The 12,415-nt window shown below is 35.3% G+C and overlaps 2 protein-coding genes and 1 long non-coding RNA gene across 3 annotated transcripts; 1 reads left to right on the forward strand and 2 right to left on the reverse strand.

Annotated features, from left to right (window-relative positions):
• Positions 1–228: 228 nt before the first annotated feature.
• LOC104767259 (uncharacterized) lies at positions 229–1,997 on the reverse strand. The gene is made up of 3 exons (XM_010491310.3): positions 1,427–1,997; positions 1,050–1,147; positions 229–571 (listed from the first exon to the last, which is right to left on the reverse strand). Exons 1-3 carry the CDS (start codon positions 1,971–1,973, stop codon positions 518–520), a joined length of 699 nt encoding a protein of 232 aa, XP_010489612.2. The 5' UTR covers positions 1,974–1,997; the 3' UTR covers positions 229–517.
• A 1,711-nt stretch (positions 1,998–3,708) lies between these two features.
• LOC147920978 (uncharacterized) lies at positions 3,709–7,867 on the reverse strand. The gene has a single exon (XM_087500951.1). The coding sequence runs from the start codon at positions 5,165–5,167 to the stop codon at positions 4,202–4,204; it is 966 nt and encodes a 321-aa protein (XP_087357077.1). The 5' UTR covers positions 5,168–7,867; the 3' UTR covers positions 3,709–4,201.
• A 693-nt stretch (positions 7,868–8,560) lies between these two features.
• Positions 8,561–9,293, forward strand: LOC147920979 (uncharacterized). The gene is made up of 2 exons (XR_015590981.1): positions 8,561–8,672; positions 9,002–9,293. It is a non-coding gene; the product is annotated as an uncharacterized LOC147920979 (long non-coding RNA).
• The last annotated feature ends 3,122 nt before the right edge of the window (positions 9,294–12,415 follow it).

Genomic DNA, 12,415 nt, shown 5'->3' on the forward strand with positions numbered 1-12,415 from the left:
CCAGACAGAGACAGTTGGGCTGTTGTCGGGAAGAATTTGGGTCTTTATAATGGGCCTTGAATATTGCGAGGTCCAGTAGTCCGATAATTACGAGGTAATGATGAAACGCCAAACAAATTTAATTTTTTGTTAATCACTTTTCAGTTGAATCATAGCAAGCAGAAATTTTTTTTTGCTAGTCAGAGAAAAAACTTTAGCAAATTATTTTGAATTCAGAGACATGTAACATACATATAAAAATTATTAATATATGGTAAAAAGTGAATATAATAAAAAGTGAATAATGTCATTAAACTTACAACAACCCAAATGGATGAATGGCATCTCCATTGTTACATAAAACAACAAAGAGCTACATTACATAGGTTTTTTTAAAAAAAATATACCAAAAGAGACCTCTAAGGCTAAAATGGATTCCATGATCAATCATCTGAATAAAACTTTCCTCAAGACTCGAAGCTTTTTAACTCTCTTAGAAAAACAGGTTTTGGAAAGATGTTTATAATATATGGTTTACTTATACGCTCTGTGCTTTTCCAGGCATCTCCTTTGCTTTCACAGCCTTGATATCCTGCATCCGATTTCAACAAGATGAGTGCTATAACCAGAAGATGTACTTGAGGAACATATGCACTAAATCAATGACCAAAGAGACCAAAAGTCCAAAACCAATCCGTGACATTTTTTGACTACCAAACGCAATTTTTATAATTGATATTGGGTGAAGATCATCAAGCTTCATTTACATTATATCCTTTCCATTGGTTGCATTTGTTGTGTTCATTACCTTAGAAGTAAATGAAAAAAACACTCGAACTAGCTTTGCTTCTAAGCTCACCAAAATGTACATGAAACTAAATTTTGTCCAACCAGCAAGTTAACTAAAAAGCTGATGAATCAAGCGGGGACTAAAGGAGTGATATCGATAAGGAAATAATAGAAAGAGAGATTCAGGAACCGCAAGAACTTGAAACTAAAATGTATAGAGAGAATCAAAAAGGAAAGAATAGACACAGTCTATGAAAGAAATGATTAAAAGTAACACTTACAGATCCTTTGCTTTCGTAGTACTCATCCAAAGCCCACTGATACTTAGACTGGTTTAACCCAAACCATCTCACCAAATGATCATCCACACTTGAATGAGCTGTAGTTTAAGCATACAGACACAAAAACAAGAATGACAATGTCAGGTCTCTAAACAAATCACAGCAACGGTATGAAAAAAATCCAGATTTCAAGGTATATCAGAAATAATCTACATCCCAATCACTTTCACAAAGATAGAAACTTTACATCTGTTTCCACCATTTCGAATCAATCAATCAAAGGGTTATCAATATAAAACTAATCTCAAACTCAAGATCCAGAAAAATGAGGAAACTTTATAGCTCAAAAATCAGTCAGATTTCTCTAGTTTCAATACCATTTTGAACCTTGGTGACGGCGTTTTTAAAGAAGCCCAAAACAGAGCCGTCCTCTCCAGAAGAAGCCACCGACTTAAACTGCTGAGGGGGAGGAAGAACGGGAGGTGCCATCACAGGCTTTTGAGACACGGTGGGAGAGGGAGATTCAGGTGGTTTAGGAGTGGCCGGAGGAGTCATAAAGACAGTGTAAGGACCGATTTTTCCGATGACAGGAGGAGGTGTTGATGGGTCTTTGTTGATCGGCATCTTGAAAAGGTGTGTGAAATTGAGATAAAATGGAAAGAACAAAATAAATTCAGACAAGAATCTGAGAAAGAGAGAAAGAAGAAGTAGTAAAGGTTCTTGGTTGATGCTAGTTGTAGTTGTAGTTGTAGTTGCAAGTTGCAGAGAGAGAGAGTGATAAAGTGATAGATTGGTTTCAGACTTCAGAGGATATCTAGAGAGACTGATGAGGTTTTCTTTGGTTCGTTCGTCTCTGTGTTTCTTTTTTTTTTTCTTCTTTAAGTGTAAATGTACTTTACTTTCACCAAAAAGAGTCAAGGTCATATTTCTTCCATTTTTTTTTCCTTTCCCAACGAATCTTTCATTTTCATTTTGGTTTTTATTTTAAGGGTAAATTTTTGTGATAACTAAAAAAAAAAAAGTATGTAGAAAATAACCAACTAATAAAAAAAACTAGGTGAATACTACTGGTCAATGAAAAATTACCTAAAGGGCAGTTTTGATGGTGATAGAGTAGTGGTGGGTGATGGTGGTCCGGCAGTCGTATTCCGGCGGAGGTGGTCCGACAAAGGTGTAATGGCGGTAGTGGTCCGGTGGAGGCGGCCCAGCGGCAATGGTCCACTGGAGGCGGCCCAGCGGCAGTGGTCTGGCGGCGGTGTTCCGGTGATGGTGGTCCGACGATGCTGGCCCGACGACGTAGAGAGATTGGTTAGTGTTGAATAACGGTAAAATTGTATATGTTGTAGATTATATAGTGTGTATGATATTTATTTGGTTAGAGTAGTTAGATAGTTAATTATTGTTTTTTTTGGGTTATTTGTGCCAATTTCCCGTATTTTAATTAATCTAAATTAAAAATAAAATAAAAAGAATGGGTCCTAATGTTAACATGAACAAAAAAAACCATTAATTATGTCGTATTAAGAATTCAGTCAAAAAAAAAAAGAATTCAATCGTTTTAAGCAATTAATTATGCAGTCACGATTTGCATAAATTCAAATTCAGTAATTCAGTAAGCTTCTCAACCCTAGTAAGGGTTTAGTTCAGTAGTTTTTAACAATAAGAGTTGGCCACAGACAAAAAATTTAGGGAGGTCAAAATATTTATAAAAATAAAATCATATAATTTATTTTATAATAATATTTCATAAACACTAAAACCGTATTTGGGGAATTTACCGGGGTCAAGTGACCTCCCACTCTCTTTACTAGGTCCGCTATTGACTCCAAGTCCAACCATAATTTTTTAAAAGATTTTAATTTGTAGATATGTATGCATTATTTTCATTTTGATAGTTTCATAGGTTATTAAAATACGACAATTGATCTTCTTATTCATAAATTTGAATTTATTTATGTCATGTGTATAGGTAAATTTGTTAATAATATTTGTAATTATTTATTGTTAATAATATATTCTAGATATTACAAATTGAATTCCAAAACCATCAAATTTATAACATCTTAAAATCTAATATTCTTTTGCTAAAAGTGTCTTAATTCATAACTTTTATGAATTTAAAACATGAAATATATATCTATAAATAAATAATTATTAATTTACACTATAAAATAATAAATATTAATTTATAGATAAATATCATTATAAATTAATAAAATATCATGGTCAAAGCTTATAACGGAGATTAAAGTATCGACTGCTTGTCTGGCGATCTCTCATTTACTATTTGCGGATGATAGCCTTTTTTATGTCGCGCCACAAAGGAACAATGTGAGGTTGTCTTACGGATTCTAAAGCAGTAAGAGCATATATCCGGTCAACGAATAAATTTCCAAAAATTTTATGTTCAATTTGGTCATACGGTTGATTCTGATCTACGGGAGGAAGTCAAAGGTGTTTTGGGGATTATGAATTTGGGTGGTATGAGTACCTACTTAGGTATACCAGAGAGTTTGGGTTTTCTTTTGTTCAGGACCGGTTACAGGCACGGGCCGGTGGATAGCCTGACAGGCTGTTGACCAAAGGCTGGAAGAGGTCATGATCAAGTATTGTTTGAGCAAAAGTAACCGGTTCGTGAGAGTCTACGGAAAACAAGAAATTTAGGTCCAAAAGTCTCTCTTTATTGATTAAGATGTTGATAACAAGTACAAGTACCAAGGCACAACTAATCAACTATGAATCCTAATCTTGCTCTTAAGTTGGTTGTTGTGGTTTTGCTAAGTCTATACTTGCTCCTTTTTTTTCATGTCCCCTTCTCCCTTTGAGAGATCGTTTATTTATAAGGTTCCCAAACCTTAATTCTTTGTAGGAACCGCTTTCTTCCTTTCTTTTTTCCTTTGATAACTTCCTATTTTATTTATGGTTAGTTTCCAGTTGTTTGTCCTCCAAGGTAAAGAATTAGGCTTCTTGTATATGTTGGTAGACCTTTTTGCAGGTTGTTTATGATCCTTTGTAGGTTGTCTAGAATCTTCCATCAAATGAACCGGTCCTCTTAACAACCGGTTAAAAATCATCAATAACCTTTTAGCTCTTTTAGCCAACTCGCCACATGGTTTAACAACTGTCACACGTTGATTAGTCGACAAATTTTTTTACCCAACAAGTATGTTGCCACACCCGTTCCCACATTTGTTATATCCTGTTTTCATCTTCCGAAAACGGTCACGAGGAAGCTTACTAGTGCTATATCTAATTTTTGGTTGAGTTCGTCTTGCTAATTGCGAGGGCTCCACTGGGTGGCTTGGGACAAGCTTTGTCTCAGCAAGCCAGAAGGGGGCTTGGGTTTTAGATGTTTCGATGATTGCAGGCACATAGGAAAATATCAAACAGATATTCATGTAGTTTTCATCAAAATAGAGTTTTAGAATCAAGCATCCTTGGACGATCGAAGTTGTTTTCCAGAGATACTTCCAGATTCTAACTCCAAAATGATAGATCATCTGTCGGCATATATCTGGTGGTTTCTCCTTGATTTGAACAGAACATGTTTCTTCTCCAAAGTACTTATGTTTCTCCATGTAACATGTTCCTTTCTTAGCACTCATGGGATAAAACAAATGCATTATACTTGAAATAGAGAAATCAAAAACATGATCTTTCACAGCTGGTTTGCAAAGCTCAATGAACAGTTTAAAATCACAAAACACTTTTTCAAGAAAATGTCTCATGTCAGAAAAAGTTTTTACCATTACATGCTCAGTTTGAGTTCTAAATGGTTCCATTGCAGTGCTACACAAAGAAACTCTCAAAGAAGAGTTAAATTCAAGAAACTTTTCAAATAACAACCTTTTTTGGTTAAATTTTTTTTTAAAAGCGAAAATTTCAAAAGTTGGAATCATTTTGTCAAAAACAGATTTTGAAACACAAAATTCTTTCACATTTTCTAAACCAAAAAGTTTTTCATCTTGAGCAGAAATCATCACAAAATAATTAGGATATGTCCTAACCAAATCAATTTTCTTACAGTGCTTTCTTGGGTAGTCACAAAGATATGGTATAGGGAATGGGTTTGGCACAATGTTGATCTGCTCCAAATCACTAATCAATGACAAACTCATTTGTTTTGTTTCTAGTGATTCTTCTTCCTAAACCTGTAAAAAAGAATTAATTCTACTCGGTTGCTCCGGTTCCAAATAGGTTAGTTTTTCAAGCACAAAATCAGATTGGTTAGAAGAAATATCACACTTAGCTTGAGATGGAGTCATAGGTCCAATTGTTATAACAACATCATCCTCAGCAATGAACTGTCTCTCCTTGGCTTCTTCTCCAAGCTGTTTCTCCTTGGGTCCGTCTCTGAGTTGTTCCTCCTTGGGTCTGGACTGATCCTTTCTTTTAAACTCCTTATTCTCCTTTTCTTGTTCTGCTTACTTCCATTGTCCTCCATTAGAATCTGTACCTATCTCAACACTTTTGGGAAAATACAAGTGCATCATACAAGAATTGGAATTTTCTAAACCTTGAACAGTTATTTCCTTGGATTTTGAAAGTGTAGAAGACTTACATTGCTTTGGTTCTCCACTTGAGTCAAGCGATGATTTTAGACTTTTCTCATGAACGAAAATCTGTTCAGGGACCTTTTTTGGTTGAGATGTTGACTTAGCCTTCATCTTCTCGATTTTAATGTACTCGGTTAATGCCTCAAAAAGATCTGATTGCGCCTTAGCCTCCACAGATTTTGGAGTTTTCTTTTCATGAACTGGTTGGATGGTAGAATTAGCTTGGGGAGCACGGTGTAGCGCTTGTGGAGCATACTTATTCCTTAGGAGTTTCTTAAGATCTCTCCACAATGTGATATTCGGCTCCTTGTAATACCAACAGTCATTAACTTCTTGCAACCACCATTTGTAAGCGTCTCATGTGAGTTGGGTAAGTGCAAAAGCTAATCTCTCATTTCTTGGGATGTTCTTGTATTAGAACCAGTCGTCCATGTTTTTCTCCCACTCAAGGTAGTCTCCTTTTCCTGCAAATTTATAGAGTTTATGAGCCAGAAAGATTTTAGAATGAATCACAGATTTAGATTTGGGAGTGTAAGAGGTTTTCTGTGGGCTGCTCCAGGTTGATCTAGATGTGTCGTCTGGTGGCTTGGGTTTAAGATCTTGGTGTCGCCTTTGTCGTAGAGCACCAAGCTTTTCGTCGAGCATTGTTGCTATAGCAGCTGTGATTGATTTTGTAATTCTCTTTTCCATGCTAGAGGTGGATGACTCTTCTTCTTCCATTGTACCTGAAAACAAATCAAAGATCCAACAAGTAAATAGTTCCAAAAATACGTAACTAAAAACAGATCTGGAAAAATATGAAAACGAATCCAAAAATTCTGAAATCAATTTTCAAAAATACTAGACTCCTTGATGGTTCGAAAACAGTTGATTTCGTAATTTTTGAACAATTATAAGATTTTATAAAATTCTTGCAAGATGAACAAATAATCTGGAAAAAACAGAAAGTGACGATTGGAATTTCAAAACCTGGTTGCAAAGTGGCTCTGATACCACATGATAGACTCCTGGATGAGGATCTATGCCCAAGGACACACTTTGCAAGGTCTTGAAGAGGGATGAACGAAATGATGAAGATGAATGGATTGAAGATGCAACGGAATAGAGAGATGAACGGCGGAGAAGGTGAAGAGGTGGAATTGCAGCAGATTGAAGGGGAGAACAAAGTATACTTCTAAAAGAGATGGAGATCTCTTAGACTACAAGCTTGATTACAACTTATATATGACACACTAAGAAGTAAACAAGTTGAGAAGATACTACACATTTCTCTGATCAAACAAGTAGAAAGAAGGTTTTTGATTGAAATGTTTGATGATTAGAAAATGAGAACTACATTGTCTTTATATAGGAGAAGGGGGACGAAGGAGAAAAGAAGAGAGGGGAAGAACATGCAAGAGCATGCACAAGGTGGAACTCATGCAAGGTCATGCAAGAGTCCACACTCATGCAAGCTCATGCACAATGTCTAGGAAATTACAAAAGCATTAAATGCAAAAGAGATAGAGAAAATGGGCCAAGACTTTGTAATGGGCCTTGGACCACGACTTGGGCTGGCAAAAGGGGTTTGAAAGTGTCACTTAGGCCTCATTAAAAACCTTGTCAAGAAAACCCAATGGGACAAAACTTGACAAGGGAAAAAGAGTGTATAAGTAACACTTAACCCTTTACCGAGCACCTTGAGCTGTGAGCATCGTCCAAATGGTTTGAGCCACGTCTTCTTGCTTCTTGTCCAGCTCCTTAATTAGTCCATTGATGGCTTGGTTGAACCTCTTGGATTTCGATCTTGTAAGAGGGCCCGCCGGAACAATCAACGCCTCCTCCAATGTTTCCTCCGGTATAAGCTGCTCCTCCAATGCTTCCTTTGGTTCAAGCTGCTCTTCCAATGCTTCCTCTGGTTCAAGCTGCTCCTCATGTCCATGTGATTTGGTTGAGCTGGCCATGGTCTCATCACAGTCCATGGGTCCACCTTCCTTAATGGGTCTCACGTCGTCTCACTAGGCTTGTGAGCTCATCCATATTCGACGGTCGGTTTACTACGTCCCGAAAGCTTTAAGGACTTGTTTACCGTCCCTTCAAAGCACCACATGATCTTTCCCTATGTTTTGTCCTCACTCGCACACTTCTGACAACCACTTTCCGGAAGGTCACCCATCCTGAGACTACTTCATTCAAGCACACTTAACTCTGGAGTTCTCTCAGCCCCTTGACCGAAAAGATAAGTGCACTTCGCTAAATTAATTCTTTGAAACCTCTCGGCAAGTCTCTGAAATCGGGCTGTCACACAATCTATGTATTTTTGTGATACTTTCTATGACTTTATTTTGTAAAGAAAGTGTCTAAAATCATGAATCAATAACATAATAATTGAATTTATTAACAATCTTATATTTTTTTTATTTTAATGGAATAACACAAAACTTTTTTTGACTTTATAAAAATTTAAATCGAATAACCCAAATTTATTAAGATTTTAAATAAAGTTTTACAAATAACAAACTAATAATACTAGACTTTAACAAAGTTTAACAAAATTCTAATCTAATAACAGTAGAATCTACATAAAATTTAAAGTTTTTTAAAATTCTATTTAAATCTCAAACCAATAACCTCCAGTAAAATTTTTTAAAAAAATCTTCTCTCATATATTCATATATTACTTTTTATAAGTTTTACTGAAATTCTTTGACAAATGTTACAATCTATATAATATTGTCACATCTCTTTACTATTAGATACACTTAGAAGTTAGAACATATGTTATCACTAAATTGCATATGACATGTATTTTAATATTAGATATATTAGACACATGTTATGATCTGCAAAGTTGGGTATGTGAATGCAATGTTAAGATCTCTTTAATTATAAAATATTACTTTTTATATTGCTACGAGTACTTCCAACTTTTAGATATATAAATAATAAGATTTATAACACACAAAACTACACAAAAAACACATAAAGAATTTTTAGTGAGAAAAACAAGTAAAGGAAAATGGATTTGGGACTGATGATTGTGTTTGGCATCGCTGCCGTGGTGGTAATAAGCCTGGTAGTTATTGTGGTATGGTTCCTCCTCCCCAAAAAGCGTAATCAGGAATAAAAAACTGACGAGAAATTGTATTTCTTTTTTTTTTGAGAAAATAGAAATTGTATTTCTTGAACAAGACATTTTAGAAAGTATAGAAGAAAATATCAATGTATGATTATTTATTGCTGCAATGGTTTGAAATGTGTTTGGAGCATGCGTATAGTCTTCCTTTTATTTTATGTGCGTGTATTTTTTACTAACATAAGACAGTTTTGAAATACTTTTGTCATATTTAAAATATATAGATACACATTTCAAATCAGATTTTTTATTTTGTTTACTTCGTTTTTCTCATAATGCAGGTGTTGATGGCTTGCAGACACTAATTCTAGTTCTAGATCCGGAAAACTATGTCAAATTGCTAGAATCATGGTGGTCACATTTACTCCGGTTTATTTAATAAGCAATATATATATATATATATATATATATTGATAATTATTATATTACTCAAGTGTGGTTATGACGATTTTCACAACTGATAATGATATATTTGTATTGTTTTAAAAAAATTACAAAATTTTCTTTCTAGAATTCTTACTTATCATACAAAGAAAACACAACATGCCATGATGTGATGCCATATCTATTATATATATTTTTTTGAATTTAGAGAACAGCATATATTGCATATTTCAATTCTTTTTTTTTTATGAATAGAATCAATTGATACATCTTAATATTTGTGAAAAGGTATTTCAAGTTGTGGAGAACATAGTTAGCAAACTAGGAAAGTTCCCCGCAGGCTTGTGCGGGAAAATAGTTTTTATAAATAATTATTTTTAAATAGTTTAATTGTAGATTATTTTTGATTTTAGATTTATTTTTTAAAATATTTAATAATTTATAGTTTTTTGATATAGTAGTAATTTTAAAATTTTTAAAACATTTGTGAAGTAAATTATCTTCAATAAAATAGTTTGCCTCAATCACCAGTTTCTTAAAAAAATAAATACATTATAACTTTATGATCTTAAATTTCATTTGTTCCTTCAATATTTTAAAAGTCTAAGCAAATTCAAAAAAAAAACATAGAATTTGGTATCAAAATAAATTCAGTTACAAATTTAAGATAAAGGAAACCCATATATTTCAGTTTTGACAGGGTGTATTTCGGTTTTGACAAATCTGCGCCGCCGCGGCATTGCGTGTGATTTACTGTGTGTACGGTGTGGGGATGAGAAGGAAACAATTAATCATGCTATTTTTCGGTGCCCTCCGGCTCGTCAGGTGTGGGCCTTAGCTCAGGTACCCGTAGGTCCAGATTCTTTTCCGACAGAGTCCCTGTACGCTAATGTGGATCATTTCTTAAGTTCTTCTAACCCAGGTTCTCAGATAACAGCTTTTCTGTGGCTTATGTGGTATATTTGGAAAGCGCGAAATGCTCGTCTTTTTGAGAATGTGATGGAGAATCCACTAGATGTTGTTCGGTTGGCAGAGGGAGAAGCAAATGCCTGGTTACAGGCCCAGGTGGAGGCTGAGGATGAGGATCTTCCCAATCCTCCCTTTGTCCCTAACTCTAGGCAAAGGGGGCCCATACATTCTCTTCCAAATTTTTTTACAGGTCATCGGTGTTTCGTTGATGGCTCTTGGAAAGCGACTGACGTTTTTGCAGGAGCAAGTTGGGTTTGTTCTTCCCCTCAAGACTCGGGGTCAAATATGGGAGCAACCAATTTCCGACGAAGTTTGTCTCCCCTACATGCTGAAGTAGAAGCTTTCATTTGGGCTATGTGGTGCATGATTGGACATGACTACCGGGACGTGGCGTTCTATACGGACTGTTCTGACTTGGTGAAGATGGTGTCTTCTCCTCACGACTGGCCGGCTTTCACACCCTACCTTGACGACATCAAGATCGATCAAGCGGAGTTTTCTTCTTTCTCCCTATCTCTATTCCCCGTGACTGCGAATGTAACTGCGGACTCCCTGGCACGCCAAACGCGACTGTCTCCGCATCATGTTTTGTTTGTGAACACTTTTCCTCCAAATTGGCTCGTTTGAGCTGATTCTATTTGTTGTTAAAAAAAAAAAGAAACCCATATATGGATTTAAAGTATTTGTTACTATAAACATTCTCATTAGAAGGACCTCATTCTAAGATTTAATTAAAACTTTTCATATACGCAGATAGATCTTTAGACTTCTTTTGCTTCTGTTTGAGTTCCTGAAGATTTACGCCCATGCTTCATCACATAGTTTATGTGATAATGGCCAGCAAATTCAGAGCTGTAAATATGGAAAATGTATCAACAATACTATAATTTATTACACAACCTAATATTAATCTATATACACAACTTACATAGCTTAGTGATGTTCGAGTCCTTGAAACTCCGGTTTGATAAAGATCTTTGAGCAGGCTTAAGTGTTTACAATTGTAACGCCTCGATCGTCACCTATCAGTGGGCCTCATGTTCAGTCCTAGTCCATGGACGCACCTTCTTTAATGGGCATCACGTCCTTTCACTAGACCCGTGAGCCCATTCATATCCGACGGCTAGTTTGCTATGTCTGGGAGATTTAAAGACTTGTTACCATCCCTACAAATCACCACATGATCTTTCCTTGTGGTTTGTCCTCACTCGCACATTTCCGACAAGCACTTCCCGAAAGGTCACCATCCTGAAACTACTCCAGCTCAAGCAAGCTTAACTCTGGAGTTCTCTTAGGAACTTTGACCAAAAAATAAGTGCACTTGGGTGATATAGGTGGCCAAATCAATTCTCTTAAACCTCTCTGCAAGTCTCTGAAACCGGGATGTCACAATTCACCCCCACTAACAGATCACAACATCCTCGAATCAATGAGTACTGACCTCGGCAAACGTCACCAAATGTTGTTGAAAGTACCAGATAATTGAATCTGGACAACGCTTTGTCAGATTTTGACCACTAAGTTTTGTTTTTTTTTCAACAGCCACATGATTCCCGTCAGAATCTACACCAGCAGCCTGTTTTGGCAACTGCCATCCAAGTTCAACTTCCATTCAAAATGAAAGACATATTTACCAAAATATAAGATATTTCTATGCCTGGGTTTATTTGACATATTTTTTGTTAAAATTATATATGATTGATGAAAGTTAGGAAATACAATATCTTATTGAAAACTTTAAATTACTAATTAGGCAAAACTTTTATTTCAGATACACAAAAAAAAAAAAAAAAAAAAATCAGTTGTGTTACAATATCAAATATGATCTAAAGAATCATGAATTTAACTGGACGTTTAGGCGAAGCTGATCGAATTGGTGACCTCACATATCCTAAATCGTTTCTTTGACCACCAGACAAACAAAACATTTTTAGAATTATAAATTAATCTCGTTTTCTCATATTTAATTGACCGCCACCAAACCATGTCTCCATGTTTTTTTATTATTTTCTTACTCTTAATATTCTTTATCATCATTTTCATTGTTAAATTTTCATGATAATTGTCATCGTTACTTTTATCGTCTGATTCTTTGTTATATACTCTTCTTTTTCCTCTTCTTTGTCAACTTCCTCATAACTAAATTTTTTTGTTGTCTTGTTTGATCGTGTTACTTGTTGTTTTACAGCATCCTTTTGTTTTGAGTCTTGTGACCACGGGCATTGGTAACTTCGTAGTTTGCACTCTTTCGTTGAAATTAATCGCAAAGTGATATTACCTAAGGTATCAAAATGATACTACTACATTACTAGTTTTTCCTTTTACTGCTATTTTGTAACGTT

This window comes from Camelina sativa, chromosome 19 (assembly GCF_030686135.1).
Source record: "Camelina sativa cultivar CO46 ecotype springtype chromosome 19, ASM3068613v1".
Lineage (NCBI taxonomy): Eukaryota > Viridiplantae > Streptophyta > Magnoliopsida > Brassicales > Brassicaceae > Camelina > Camelina sativa.

Coding starts and splice junctions, on each gene's coding strand:
- LOC104767259 (XM_010491310.3), bottom strand. CDS start 1,973: ATGACCTTGACTCTTTTTGGTGAAAGTAAAGTACATTTACACTTAAAG. Junction 1,148..1,426: donor CGTCACCAAGGTTCAAAATG/GTATTGAAACTA, acceptor CTTAAACTACAG/CTCATTCAAGTGTGGATGAT. Junction 572..1,049: donor ACTACGAAAGCAAAGGATCT/GTAAGTGTTACT, acceptor AATCGGATGCAG/GATATCAAGGCTGTGAAAGC.
- LOC147920978 (XM_087500951.1), bottom strand. CDS start 5,167: ATGAGTTTGTCATTGATTAGTGATTTGGAGCAGATCAACATTGTGCCA.